Below are 15718 nucleotides of genomic sequence, written 5' to 3'. Positions count from 1 at the left end.
TATACGAATCATTGCAGCAACAAAATTAGATTAAGACGTCGTTCTTATAATCAGCTCCAAATGGAATTTATGTTTTACAAATTTGAATGCACATTTTCCAGAACTGTCCTTGAAAGTCAATAGCACTTTTCGAATATACAATGCAGGTATAGGCTTGCACCCAACACTGAATGAGAATTAAAGGACATTAAAGGTCTTAATGTGTTATACACAATTGGAGTTTTTCTGTAATTATTCAAAATTGACCTATTTTGAGGTTTGTTATTATAGGTATCATTCCATTCCATTTCAATGGGAGAAAAAAAATCAAGAAAAACGCAAATCGTTTTCACCGCTCAACCCGCAGCTCGCGCTATTTGTCTTGGGAAAACTCCATAGACCACAAGACGTACCTTCATGAGTGCATGGACAATACACACCCCAGGCCTATCTGCTGCAGACGAAAGATTGACAGGTACTACCCCTCCCCCAAAAGCGTCCTTTTCAGGGCTTACCAGTAGAGACGTGGTCGGCAAATTTACCCTCCTCTTGGAGGTTTGTGTCTCGTTTTTCGACGAATAACGCCTTGAATTCGCTGAATAAACAACACTTTATCGTAAAGTAAAGTGTCTAGGCCTACGTCTAGTCGACACGATATCACGGATTTGCGGTTTGACGCGGTTTTTTAGTACGAAAACCCGGTAATTATTATTATTTATATTTTATTATATTATTTATGTGTTTTTTTCTCATTTTCCCTTACGGAAGCCCGTTACTGCCAATTTAAGGTATGAAAATACGTGTATCTTTTTATTGCAAAATAACGCAATTTCTTTGCGCAATAATGCAACAGTTCTACGGACATTTGGGACACGTTAGTCCACGTTACAAGAGTAGGATGCATGCGTATAGTACCATTGTACCATGCGGATTGTCCCGTGCAAACGTGCCCAAAATGTCCGTAGAACTATTGTAGTATATTTTGCAAAGAATTTGCGTTATTTCGCAATATTATTGCATTTTTTAGCAATAATAAATATAGATGTTTTTGCATAGTTCAAATTGGCACTAACGGGCTTCCGTAGGGTGAAATAAAAACAAACAAACAAACAAGCAAACACAAACATGAAGTACGGCAATACTAAACCTCGTAAAGTTGAAAAAAAAATCCCCAAAATAATAACAATAATGAAAAATAATTAAAATATGTTGACACGAACGGGCTTTCGTAATTTAGTTGCTTTCAAGTGATATTTAGAGACTACCCGGCAGCTCCGTTTTTGATAAATGTTACCGATGGTATATACTACATTTATGTAAAAATTGTAAGACAGCGTTCAATAAAAATGCATCCCTCGCCCATTTTACTCCTTATGGATTCGACTGGCCAAAGCAGAATGATCCATGGCTTACAGAGAGACATGGCTCCGATTACGGTTAATCAATTTGTTTTGTTAAAGAAAGCGAAATGAGAATAAATGAAAAGAATAGGCATTGTAGAATTTAGTCATCTGCATGCAAGAAGTAAAGTGTATCAGGGTCAAATAAAGCGTTCACATTTTTCTCTGGCAATAATTTATGGTGCTCTCTTTTCATCGTCACAAATTAATAGGTTTGACAAGCATGATCAATGAGACAAATGCATTACAATCTTTACAGAACAAAATGCAATCTGACAATTTTATACAGAGCTGAAAGACAAGAAGAAGTGTAGGCTTCATTTCAGGTTGTCAAAGTTTGAAGTCGAATTTGTGTTAAAAGCTATTATATAGGCAGTAGCTAGCAGTAAGAGCTTTGTCTCAATTGTATATCAGAGACATTTGAACTATAGCCGGCATAAGACTTGAAATACATGTATCAGCAACTTGTTCATCGAAGACCGGTTTGGGAAAAAAGTGACTCACACCAACGCAGATGCAAGCGTCTACTGGAAAAGATGACAAGATAATGGAGTTCCGGTTCCTCGGGCGGCGCCATCGCTTCACTCCTCGCGTAAACAGAGCACGTCCCTTTTTGCGTCAACGCGTAGAAGTTTGTTGCTAATGGATGGGTCTTGCCCAGATCTGATAGACGAGCCAAGCACTTCACATCCCTTCCAGGATCTCTTACTTTATTGTTTGAGCTCCGGAACTTAAAATTCAGCAATAACCCCCTCGCACCAATGTCTTTCGGCAAAAGACTTCAATTTTGGCAGCGAGAACCTGAGGAGCTTTGCAAAGAAGACCCTTCTCAACTAAACCTCAAAGTCTTTAGGCCTCGCACAGGCGAGGATTTGAGTCTCCAAGTCAGGTATAGGATGGGACAGGATGATGAAATCCCGAACCTGCCGACCTTAGGGGAGAGACTTTTTTCTAATTTTGTAAGAGCAATCTAATACGTCGTGTACGACTACCTTTCCATAATTACACGCATTGCCCCAGTTGAATCTTTCTTTCCACATAGGCCTAATGGCTCCTGTCTGCTTTTAACCCTTTATTCCTTTTCAACGCTCATCGTGTGGGGGTAACCCACTGGCCCATTCCCAGTCACAAAAGTCGAAGGGTATATACCCCATCTCATGTAATCTACACTCTTTGCGCATTAAAGGGACCATGTAATCCTTTAATGCAGTTGTTGTAAGTGTTCAGTTCTTCTGTGTCCCGTTGAACCCAATTTTCTATTTTCATTTATTTTTGTCGTATTTTAAGGGCATTTTGAAACCCTTTTAAATTAATATGCCAGTGTGAATTAGCATATTTATGAGCATCGTATATGATGTCATGATCTAAGGAAGAAACATCAGTGTTACAGCTACATCTGCCCTTACATTTGTCAGAATTCACGATATTTTGTCAATGTCAGTTTTGTTCACTGTGGTGATTTGTTGTTGTTTGTTTCTCTTCGTGTTGGTACTCCACTGAGCAGTGCTTTCTCAATAATTTTCAGTGGGTAAATTTGGAGTTCACAATCCAAACAGAAAAGAACAACGTCATCCAGTAATGACATCAACGTATCGGTGCCCCATTGTCAGCAAAACCGTGCACTGAAATGTTCCAGAAATAACCATGTACGTAAGTCTTATTAGTGTATGAGACCAACCAAAACGAGATATCGGAGTAGTTTTCGCACCCATTTGAGAGGAGGAGAACAAAACATATTTCCTAATAGAATTCACTAATCGATATAACCCTTCAGGAATAAGGTAGATTTTGTTTTCACTTCACTCATTACAGGAATGCCATCCAGTTTTGATTGAAACCATAGTGGAACATGAATAATACTTAATGGACAGTAACCACGGTTTGCTTCTTTGTTTGTACGAACTGAACAAATGTAGTGCAGTATGGCTAAAGGTCCTGCCCCAGAACGTTGCTCATGTTGTTCGGGGATATGGATATGAATTTATTGATACCCTCACTAAAATTGCATTACAGGCCAAAATTGTGCTTAATATTATGCGCGTGACTTTAACAAGTGGATCCTTTTTATCGCCTGTATCAACGGGAAGCACGTTTGTCAAACCCCAAAGAAAGAACAACCCCACCCCAGCCAAGCTAAACAGCTCGTGTCTACACCGCTCTGCCGCTGGCTCTTAAGGGAAACATTTGGAAGTCAATGTGATTGGAAGGAAGGCGACTCTCTGTGGATTATTATATTGGTAAAAACATTCATGTTAAGTGGAGCGAGGCAAATCAGACTACATTTGCAAGGGTAATGCGACTTCCGAATGGAAACGAGCCCAAATGCCTCATTATACTGCACACTCTAGCTCTCCAGCCGAACCAAAAAACAAAACAAAATGAAACAAAACAAGCCAAAATAAAAACGACAACCGGATAGGCTGAAATTCTCTTCAACAACACCCTCAAATTCCACGTTGTCTTCATCATGTCATGACGGTTTTCTTTGCTGCACCCCCCCCTCTTTATTGTGTACTCACACAACTCCACAGCCTGCCCACAAGCGTGGCAAATCAATGGATGACCGGCCGAATACAAGTTAGTTTCTAAGCAGAGAGCGAACCATCTGCCCATCAATAAGAGATCAAATATAACGTTACTAAAAAGACTTGGTATTTTAGAGGAGAAATTTATGTACAACTTAAATGAACATGGGCATTGAAAATATGCACAATAGACCAAACTAACTAACAATCTCACTAGTGGGCAAAATGGAGAGCATTATACATCAGCAAAATCACTTTGATTTTAGTTGATCCTACACACTTGGAAAATTGCTCATCAAACAACTTTATTCAAAGTTTTGTTTCAAAAATGAGCAACAGGCCCCATTATTAAAAAATTTAAATAATAACAGGTTCAACAAAACCCTATTTGAACTTTTCCTGACACGACCTCACCAAGGACACACTCTGGTAGGCAGTGTTCCAAACAACTACAACATCATGGTTTCCACAAATTATTTGTCTTTGCTGAGTGAGTACGCCTTAGTCCTCAATTTTTTGTTTCTTGGAATTCTATGCATGAAGATAAACAAACAAAACAAATAATGGCCATGAAAAAACTGTGGGCATATAAACTGAATAGTTCCTAATAAAACGACCCTACTAATAATGACGACGTAGGTTCCGAAATTTGACTGGGAACCGATCATAGGCTGATATATTTTCTTTGGACAATGCAATTTATCTGTCGAAATTCAAACATACCCCCCTTTTCTTTTGTCCCATCCCTTAAACATCTTTGTTAAAGACTATTTCTGAGCTAAAACGTTAGAGATTGATTTATGCAATACCCCATCATACCTCTACGTTATAAAATACGCATGCGCAGAAACCAGCAAATCCTCACCGCCAGCTGTCCACTTTTCCAAATCCTCACCATGCGTTAAAGCGTGCGCGTGTCCTATCCAGTCTTTATAATGGAGATGGGGTCCTATCCATAGACATCAGAAGAATTCTTTTGGTATCTATGGTCCTATCATACGAAGCCATAGCTGACTCACGCGCGCTTTGTTCCCCAAAAACCTTAGCTTTATGGCAAACTGGCTCACTGTAGTTACTCGGACTATATAGTGCCAACGAATAGCAAACAATAATAACTGATGGATGATAGATAGAAAAAATAGGAACCAGGCGCCGATCCGGAAGGGGGATGAAGGGTCTAACTCCTCCCCGCTTTGAGACCAAAAAAAGAAAAGATAAAAAGGTAAAAAAAATGGGAATAAAATACAAAAAAATAACGAAAGTGTACAGAGGTAAATGCACCAATACCATTGTAAACAATGGATGCCATTTAATGTTCCATTATCTTTTCCCTTTGTCTGCCAAAATGAGACAACAAAAAATCCACCCTGAATCCCCACCCCACTCCGAGGAAAAATTCCTGGATCCGCCCCTGAGAAGAGATGTGTTTTATAGACAAACTCTGGAACAAGTTTATTTTAAGCGCATTTTTTATGTCGCTATAACACGCTTTGCAATCCAAGGCTTGTTTCCTCCCTGGACGGAATGTACACTCGCCTATCCTCTTTCAAAAAAGTGACAGTGTAAACACACCCCTCCTTCCCGCGAGAAACAGAGGCACCGCTGACGAAAGCGTATACATGCATATTGACTTCATGAATTTCGTCATGGTGTATGGGTACGCTGTACACGGTGTGCCTAAGTCATTAAAGTTATCAGCGATGCAAGTAATCTGAGGAAGTCGATGTCAGTCTAAGAAAAAAAAGGAAGACGGTTTTGTCAGTGCAGGGTGATGCCAGACAAACACAAAACTCTCGTGTCCATGCAGTTTCATTCGCAAAATCTGATACCACTGGAAGCAATACCCGGGCATAACAGGATCGCTCGTCAATTACTTTCTGACATAGCGTGAAATGAGCCCTTTCAAAATCTGGTCAGTCGTCAGTTTTCAATTCTAAAATTATTTTTATACTCGTTACTACCAGATTAGGCCTACTTCTACAAATATAAGTGACGTCTTTTATACATATGTGTTTGTTTTATTGTAAACCTCGGTGCAATTTCAGAGTAAATTGCAATCGTGCTGAAGTTAAAGAAATTAACAATCCCAAGTACATGTAATTAGCAGAGTGTAGAGTGTAACGATTCAGAATATGTGCACGATTTTCTATTGTCAAATCTAACCCAAGCGAATTTCACCGCAAACGTTTCATGAAGTCAAGCTGCTTCACTTGCCGCATCTACCTGAAATACATGTATGAATTGGCCTTTCATGGTGGTCGTCAGTGCACTGTGTCATAGACGTATCCAATGTGGGTGGCCTTGCTATATAAATAAACAAAGGGAGGTAATATTGAGCATTAATGGGTTTGGGCAGATGGGGTATTCTACTTTCAGTTGCTGAGGATAACCGTTTTGGATTTCTTGAATAATTATAAGGTGAAGCCTTGACAACACGCCCACCCAACACTATGAGGAAACGGGCGAAAAAAACTTTTAATTGAACTGGATTGTGCTCGATAACGCAATGTACTATATGGTTTAGTCTACAGTGACAGATAGGGGCCTATAGTTCTTAACTGTCTGAAATCACTCAAAAACACCCATCACGGCAAAAGAGCAAAAATGCTGAGTGAATCATGTCGTCAATAAATTAACAAAATGAATGCCACAAATACATGTGGCCTCTGTCGTACTCTTATTTTGAAAGTATCTCCAAACATTATCTATTTAATAATACACACGAAAACCCCACGAAACAAAAAAATCCAATTTGCTCTATGGGTCAAAAACAAACCTCCGAAAATAACTCAACAAAAAACATCTAGGAAATAACGGAAAAAGAACACTTAATACTGAAATTCGCGTGACCCCTTACGAAGAGCATTTAAAACCAGAATTTTGTAAATGGCTCTCCTGCCAAAATCCAGCAGCTTTGAGAAAATACAAGCAGCCCTTTTTCCTGATACGCTTTGGCCCTGTTGATTTAAACTCTGCCGAGAGAGAATTACCGAATCGATTGCTTTCAACTGTATTGTATTTCGCGTCTACACCCATGCCATCAATTTACTTCAAAGCTCAAGCCAAGCGTTGTCATCTCTAATTACAGGGCCCGTCCAATTAAATTGAGTTGAGTTCCAAATTAGGAGCCAAAAAAAGCTGTAAGCTTATCCCATCTTCAAAACAACTACTGTATATTATGCTGAACAAAGGATTTGAATAATCCCTCCGTTACTTCCAGGTTACCCTCTAGAGCCTTTGGCTGTGCAGTATGCATTACACATGCAAAGACTGTTCTACCATGAAATAGAAAAACAAAGTAAATGTCGGTTCATACTTGGCGCGAAATTTGACACAAACGCAGAACAAATATCGCAATGCGAATTCGTAAAAGTTAACACATTCCAACTTGAGCGAAATTTCTCTGCAAGTCTTTTATGATGTCAAATTCGTTTCCATTTCACAGTTCAATTTAGAATGAACTGGCCTAAGGACAAAAAACTACATCCTTTTTTTTCAATATTTACGTTGGTGTTTGGTTCCTTTGAATTACGCTTTCATTGTAGGAACTATTACGTCGTGCACATGAATTCTAGCGCCCGAATTCCACGAGCAAATCTTCTCGGTGAGTTACGTAGTCACGTCCACGCATTGATATTGTGAAGTATAATTCTGCAAAGTACTCGAGTAACTCGTGCAATCGGTTTTAGTGATTCGAACGACCGATTTAGCAATTCGTTGGAACGAGTGAGAATTCGCGGGAACGAAATATTTACATAAAAAGATTGCACCCTGCCCCTTCCCTCGCCTCATACAAAACAAACCTACAATTGTACAGTATTTTGCTGCTCACCAAAATAAGCTATACTCAACCTTGCACGGGGGACTGGACATTATGCCGAAAAGCACACAGTTCGGTCCCCCAAGTATTATCAAGGCTTATCTTCATGGAGATGTTCGATACCCAGAATAATCGATTAAGATTTGGGTCACGACCGTACAATACTCGACTGAAGCATCCCAGGAGATCTCAGCAGTTTCTCAAATACTGCCATCGCTAAAGACATTCACGACCGATCCATACCACTGCACTACAGTTTCTCGAGAAGGCTCAACATTGTCTTACACCGGCCCGAGGTCCATAAAGGAGTAAAGCGGATCCCAGACAAGAGGCATATCTATATGACTTGGAAGAGTAATCCAACAGCTAGACCGAACACGGACGGGTCAACGTATTTCAAGTGGAGCAGAAGCTATACCGAGGAGGCACCCTTCCTTTTTTTAAATCTTGCACCAACCTGTTTCTTAATAGCTACATATTTTGTCTCCCTTATTTTTGGCTTCTGTAATGCCCCAGCAAGGTTGTAAGCGCTGTATAACGCCAGCGGTGAAAAACGCCTTTTAAACTTACTTATGCCGACGGCTTTTGATTGGGATGAATGACCTGGATGAGATAATATCTGATGTTCAAATGAAAAAAAAGACAATGTCTACCACACCCTTTGTGTTTGTTTGAAATTCAAAATACCAATAATGGTAAACAGTAAGCATACTGGACGCAGTTGGCCCAGTTCTTGTTCGTGAACGACAATTAAATATCAACATATATGCATATATGCATGTTAGAAAATTACCAATAAAATACAGGTTAACAGCAGACAGCGATGCACCAGAACACCTATAATCTTTTCCACAAGTAGACGTTTAATCAATACTTGAACCATGCTTAAACAGACTGAGGCCACACATCACTTCTACAGACGTGCCTTGCTATACAATTCACAACAAAAAATGAACAGACTCCACCAATAGCACTTCTATTGAGTAAAACAAAGAGAGCACAACATGCCTACGCTAAAACTGCATTAGCACCGAATTGCAACAGTATACATTTACAGTCTCAATAACACTGGCAGACCTTCCAAAATCAAACATCCATAAGGGAGATGTTATATACATGTCGTGTAAAAGACGAAACAATTAACCCTTATGTGGGGTCCCTGGGAATAGCAGATTAGATTAGAGAAAAATGCTTTTGAAAGCGATGCGTCTTTGTTGAAACTATGTATCATACACGCGTCACGTTTATAACATTCACATTCTTAACAATTTAAAATTTAAAAGACGTTCTGTAGGAATCCTGAAGTCAAATCATCTAAACAAACCATGTTATGGCTTTCTGTGCACTTTTTGTCCATACTTTTGGTTGTTTTCCGGGCATTGCGTCTGAACACTTAACAAGACATGTCTGCAAATAGCAAATTGAATTGCTGGTAGAACAACTAACAAAACAGGCTTTTAGCTTTTAAACCATTAGCAATGACAAAAATCGTAAGTGCTGACTTCCACAGAAAATTTGATTTGACATTAGCACAAGTGCTTGTAATATTTTGAATGTTTAACTATTTCCAATTTCAATCTTTCATTCCAGCGTTGTTTGTGTATTTCCAAAGTCTGTTTTTCTTGTGAGATCAATTCCCTCACATTTCAGTTTTGAATGAAAATGACGCCACCCTACCTCCTCTCCTAAAAAGGAGAGAGAGTGAGAGATATAAAACAAACCAGATTTCAGGTATAGCATCTCAAAACGCTATCTCAACCATACGCTAGAGGGAATGTCAGAAAAAAATCGTATGCATTGATCATATGTGGCACGATCACGCAGAAAAACCCAAAACTGGGGGGGGGGAAGATCAGGCTGAGCTATGAATTCTATCGAGAAAATTCTCTTGAATAAAGTTCGCAGTGAAACAGTAACTTCTCATACTTGGCGGGTTCATACTTGGCGCGAAAGCGAACAACAACGCCAAGTTGTCAGGCCAGGTCAAATTATATTCGGACTGCCAATTCGCAAATGTTGAACATGTTTCAACTGGGGCAAAACTTTGCAGCTAAACTTTCGTGACGTCAAAAATGGCTTTGCTTTCACACCCACCTGTAGTATGGCCAGGCCTTAACAAGAAAATATCGATTTCTAGTAAATGTAGACGTTTGCTTGTTTGCACTTGTTATCTGTCATGTCAGATCTTGTTAGTCAGTCATCAGGCAAACGTGTCCAGGGCCCTCGCCATCTTATGCCAATTAATTTCCGTACTTAAGGTCCCCGGCATGACAAGCGATTACATGGTTGTGGGAACGTGCACTGGTGAAGTTCTTATGCGTATTTCTCACCATGTTGAGGGATCTTTTAAAAAACAGACTGCCGGAAACATTTTTTACTAGTGTCTTTTTGATAATTGCATTAAGTTCACAAGCCACTTCCGTCATCATAATCACAGACATGGCTAGATAATTCCGAATGGGGGAACAATCATGGAATTTACTCTTATTCCCCAACCTAACACTTTTCCATTCTTGGCGAGATCCCCATGATTTTGCTGACCTAACTGACTCCATGCAGGGTGTCACAACCCCTACACCTCTCTAGCGCCGCCCGTGATTATGATAACCTATATTCCAAACATCGGTGAGTACAGTCGTATACACAGCACTTCGTAACGAAAAGAAAAAATGAAAATAGTCTTTTACAGCCTACGCGTCAGAGTGTAACTGGTGAAGATGAATTATTTGCTGACATTATTAGTATATTGGTTTGGCAATTTCGCATATTAGCGCCATCCCATGGCGTCTCGATATTGATTTCTAGTGTAATCCATCCTGTCATGGCCAGGTATAGTAATGATGGTCGCTTGGTCCTGAGAGAATATTATAATTGTACTACAGTCAAGTCACTTAGGCAAATAAGTCTAGTCATTCATCAAACACCGGATAGCGAGTCAAGCGCAATCGCAAAGAACAAAGGTCGCCGTTGGTTAGGCAGCTAAACTGTGGCATGGGCAACGAAATCACGTCTAAGTACAGGGGCTAGAGAGAATTTTTGCTAAGACGACGTGACTGAGGAATGCTTGTATTAGTACTAAACATGAAGTTAAGTACTTAAGTACAGAATATAGATTTAAAGAATTGGAGCTTTAACTGACCATCGATGCTATTTCTTCAACCTGGTAACAGCCCTGTCCGTACACATAAATGTCACAAGCACCATGTGGTCCATGTGGTAACGGCAATTGATCTCGAAATAAACTACTCCTAAATGCTTTTAAGGAACAAATCTACCATATAAGACGAATGATAAAATACGTACATTATCTCTTTATGTCTAATTAAAGTATCACAAACACCAGATTAGTTTGTCTGTCTGTGATTGTGGTTCAGTCGACAAACGCTATCACAGCAAGTACCGAGTTACTGATAAGGAATGATATTACGTTTTACTCAAGATTGTTCAAGGACACAGAGAACACTGCTGACTTACATATTACCGTCTTGTAAATAGTGAGGCATCTCTTTCGTCTAGTTTTCACTTCCAACCACGAAACAAACAATCACAAAATCAAACGTTAAGGTTCAGGCTATACTCCAAAAATAGTCAACAGGTGGCAGGCCTACCTGTACGGAGAGATAGTAGGAGTTAGAGAGTATGTCTTGAAGCATCTCTGTAATACACAGTCTCTTGTCTTCAAAACTAAAGCACTACAACCCCACAATCATTACAGAATTTGGCCCCCGCCCTTAAGAAAAATCGTCGTACCCTCAGACGTCACTTAGCAGATCAATTATGAACACTTTCGAAAACGTTTACACGCGACAATATATATCAATGTACGTTTATATTTTTCTGTCAATACAGAGGTTAAAACGACAGTGTAAATCTTGATCCTTTTGCAACATTATCACTGATGGTCGAGTGGTTTGAATTAAGTCATGTTTAACGTTCATTAGGTTTTCATAAAATTTCGACGCGGGTTGCAGTCTGGCATCTGTGAGATGCGCTTCTGGAGTCGTTCGCTGCAGCTGCATCGTTTTCCTTTCGTCCTCTTTGGGAGACAATTCCGCGGCACCGCTCAAAAGAGAAGGCCATCTTAAAGTTAGCCCTATACCTGTGACTCATGAGGGTGTAAATCAAAGGGTTGGCCACTGAATTCACATAGGAGAGAGCGCGGGAAATCTCAAGGAACAGACCCTGCCATTCCGCGGGAATAAAATTGGTTTTCTGGATGTCTCTGATTACATTGAACAATGCAATCAACTCAAAAGGAAACAGGCAGCAAAAGAAAACGACCCCATTAACCACGAGCATGCGGGCGATTTGGTTTCTCATAGTGACATTCTTGTCTTGAGACATCCCATGGCTGCCCAGGTTTTGTATAGAGCGGTCCAGACCTCGAATGATGTTAACGTACAGGAACACATTCAGAGCGAACGCGAGGAAGAAAGGGACCGTCTGCATGACGTTGGAGACGTAGTCCACCCATTCCTGACGAGATTGGCACACGTACATGTGCGAAGGAAATCCTTGGTACTTGTCTTCTTCAGGCCACATGAGGCAGTATTTGACGAACATATCCCGGGAAGGAATCAAACAGGCTACAACACACAAACTGAGTACCCAGGAACCAGCGCAGAGCTTGACCGGAGTTCTTTTCCCCCTTCTTCCCTTCGAAGCTTGTGGTCGACGGACCGCCAAGAAACGATCGAAAGACACAAGTGTAACGAAGCCAAGAGATGCAAAGTAGGTTAGATCGGCGATGAGATACAGCACGATGCATCCGAAGTGACCGTGTGGGCCATTGTCTCCTGGGATAGGAGACAAGTAGTACGCCCAAAGTTTGTCCACTATGGCGCTGAGCAGGAACAAAATGTCTGCTACGGCCAAGTTGGTTAAATACCAATTGGTGATTGTCCGCATCTCGGTTTGACGGTACACCACAAAAATGAAGGCTGTATTCCCCAGGATTCCAAGAAACAGGAGAATTGGTAGAAGAACAATAATTAAAAAACTCTGCCCGTCGTTATACGTGTAGGAATCCACAGAGTCAAGGGAGATATTAACACGGAACTCATACAAGCAGTCTACGCTTTCGTTCAGAGACATGAAGTCATCCATATTTACCAGCTCAAGGAGAGCACCAAATGCAGAGCCTGAACTTCGGGATGATTTACAGGGAACGGCCGTGTTAGCTCTTCGTGCGGCTCCTGCCTGCCCGTGGATGAAATACGCCACTCCTAAAATCCCTGTCGCACCGGGCTTTTTAATGTCGCCCTCCAAAACTGACATGCGCAGTATCCACCATCGGGCTTCGATCTCAGCGAACTCGCGCACAGTGTCCAGCATCCGCTTTCATTTGGCAAGTAGGCTGTGTGGAAACACACTGTCTGGTGCGACATAAAGTGGATGAACTGTTTGCTGAGAGATACGTGCATGCAGCGCAGTCTGAGTCTGCAAGGTTTTTTCCTATTTTGTTTGCAGCAGTATCGTTCAGTGAACAAGGAAGAAAATGAAATGGTTTGGAAATTGGGATTCGATGAAATACATATTTCCCCATCATGAAACAGAGGGGTTTCGTATCCACTGAATTAATATCCATAAAAATACTTACTTTTTAAGAGTAAACGGTCTTGTTTGTTACTTAATGTCTAAGCGATGTTAAGTTACAGAAAATCAGCTTTATTGAACAATAATAAATACGTGCTTGACCAAGCTCAGGAGAAGGAACGCGACTTACGCCTGAGCCGCAGGCAAGGGCGTTATCAACATTCAGTCTCCTAAACCGGTCTTCAACGTTAGTTTAAGACAGGCCAAACACATGTTTTTTCCCATTCATGGATAATCTTTTAGTCAGAAGGTAAAAAATGTCAATATATCATGGATTTCCAAACTTTTGTTTCAAAATTTTACTTTCATTATCCTGGACACCCCCGTCTATTTTATGGTATATTCCTTGTGCATGTTGTCCAACGGAATCTCCTTATATGGACTTGACACTGGCGTGGCGATCCGCGTCCACACAGACTCTTGACCAATCAGAATTGATTGAACTGTCTTGTAACCAGGTGCCAGCGCGTGATTTGCGCAGCTGGCCTTATCTCTTCTCAGCGGGCATTATCAAATGTTAATACATGGTCAAGTTGCACGTTGTTGAATGGAGAGGCTTTATGAATTGTTTGTGAATAGAAACTGGCATTCCATCTAACCAGTCAAATTGTGGTTCCTGGGTTCCACAGTTGGAAAAATGCGGCATTGCTCATTGTTATGTGGATCGGAGTCAACTGAATCAAGCGTGCCCTTGGTTGTGCGAGTGTCTTGCCGTGCTGAGCTTATCCACCATTTACAATGAGCCACTTCATTTCAGAAATGCAGGGTCATTCGGGAACAAAGCACGCGCGCGATGAGTCCGTGGCCGCACTTGTGGGTCAGACCTCACACCGGGGCCGAATGACCTAGACGCAGTTCATTTTGGGGCATACGCTGTTAGGAGTGGTTCATTTTGAGTTGGACGGGAAGGTAAGCTCTTTATGTACTTATACATATAAAGCAAGATTTGGGTCGGAGAGAACCCCCCCCCCTCCCCGCTTTGTGTTGGTCATTATTTCACTGGAATCTAAAGAAATCTTTTCAGGCGTCGAGGGGGGAATGTGTTAGGTTACAATAGTCTAGAGTGTGTTGGCGATTGGACATGTTAGGAGGATACCCCTGTCTCATTTCGTGCTGGATAACTACTGTAGAGCAAACACTCTGGATGCAAATTGCATACTCGTAATAATCCCTGGCTCTTTGTGTGTCACTACATGTACGTGTAGTGCAATGGCTGTGCCCGTAATAACGGAAGCCACCATGAACTTGAATGTATGCTTGTTGAAAATCTGTACTATTAAAATATTTCCCATCTGTTTTTCATAATGATTATTGTCCCAGATTGGTCCTTATTCAAGGAAGCAGAACGTCCGAACACGACCTCATACCAAGTTGTGTGATTCAGAACACTGTAGAAGGCCTTTGAGTTTGAGGAGGTATACACCCAAGTTGAAAGGCCTTTGTGACTGCAACGCGAGAGGTGAACATGTTCTTTTTCTGCCTTTGATCTGTTGACAAAATCTTGCGAGCAAGAGGATCTCGCATCAATGTTACATCAGCAGGACAGAGCGGCAAGCCCACAACCACCTTTGTTAGCACCTGCAGACTGTTGCGATTATAGTTTCCTTTCGTGGGAAAGTTCTGTTTCGTGTAATAAAAATTGAAGTGTTTAAGTTTAGAATTTGGTGCCATTGAAACCGGTTTGCAATCGTATTAAACAGACTCTTTCCACCTGAGTTGTAAATCTGAGCATAACTGGTGGAACCTCCGGCTTTGCCCCCCAAGAAGTAGTTTTCTGGACACAATCCTGAAGTCGACTAAGTGAGTCTTGGGTTCTCTCCAGAGAATAGCTTAGCTGAATATAAGTGGCTTTGTTACCTCCCAAATTACGGTTCATCACACAGTTTCTTCAAAAGGAATGCCTGGAAAAGATTTTCGCTTGGGCTTTTTAAATTCTCTTCTCTCGTAGACAGCCTATGTTTTACCTTTAGAGATGACAGAATCTGCTGTGCGGTCTTTTTAGCTTTGACAGAAGAATTAAAGGGTAACAGAAATCAAAACTATTTAGTTCACGTGAAGTATTTCAAAATAACAGTAAATACGTATAACCATTAAAAAATCGTAAATTTAATGTTTACAACTTTAATTATGACCCCTAAATGAAAAAAAGATCCTGCGTTTCCCCGTTCACAAAAAAATCCCCTTTTAACCGTTTGCGCTCCCTTGCTGATCAGATGACGTCATCGCTAGAACGCTGACATTTACAGTATACATGTACTGTACATGTACATTGCGCAAAGCACATACAGTGTCGCACGTTTGCAATTGACCACGTTGTATTTGATGTAGCTTGGCCCACAGGCAAACATTGTTTTGAAATGCTTACATGTTGTTATTATCATTTTCAAATACTTCACGTG

The 15718-nt window shown here is 40.8% G+C and overlaps 1 protein-coding gene across 1 annotated transcript; it reads right to left on the bottom strand.

Annotated features, from left to right (window-relative positions):
* Positions 1–8566: 8566 nt before the first annotated feature.
* Positions 8567–14580, bottom strand: LOC110973304 (somatostatin receptor type 5-like). The gene has a single exon (XM_022223998.2). It carries the CDS (start codon positions 13056–13058, stop codon positions 11670–11672), a length of 1389 nt encoding a protein of 462 aa, XP_022079690.2. The 5' UTR covers positions 13059–14580; the 3' UTR covers positions 8567–11669.
* Positions 14581–15718: the final 1138 nt, after the last annotated feature.

This window comes from Acanthaster planci, linkage group LG02, assembly GCF_054643075.1.
Source record: "Acanthaster planci isolate LZ-2023a linkage group LG02, COTS_SCS, whole genome shotgun sequence".
Taxonomy (NCBI): domain Eukaryota; kingdom Metazoa; phylum Echinodermata; class Asteroidea; order Valvatida; family Acanthasteridae; genus Acanthaster; species Acanthaster planci.
Note: the sequence above shows the minus strand (reverse complement) of the source record. Positions and strands in the feature narration are given on the sequence as shown.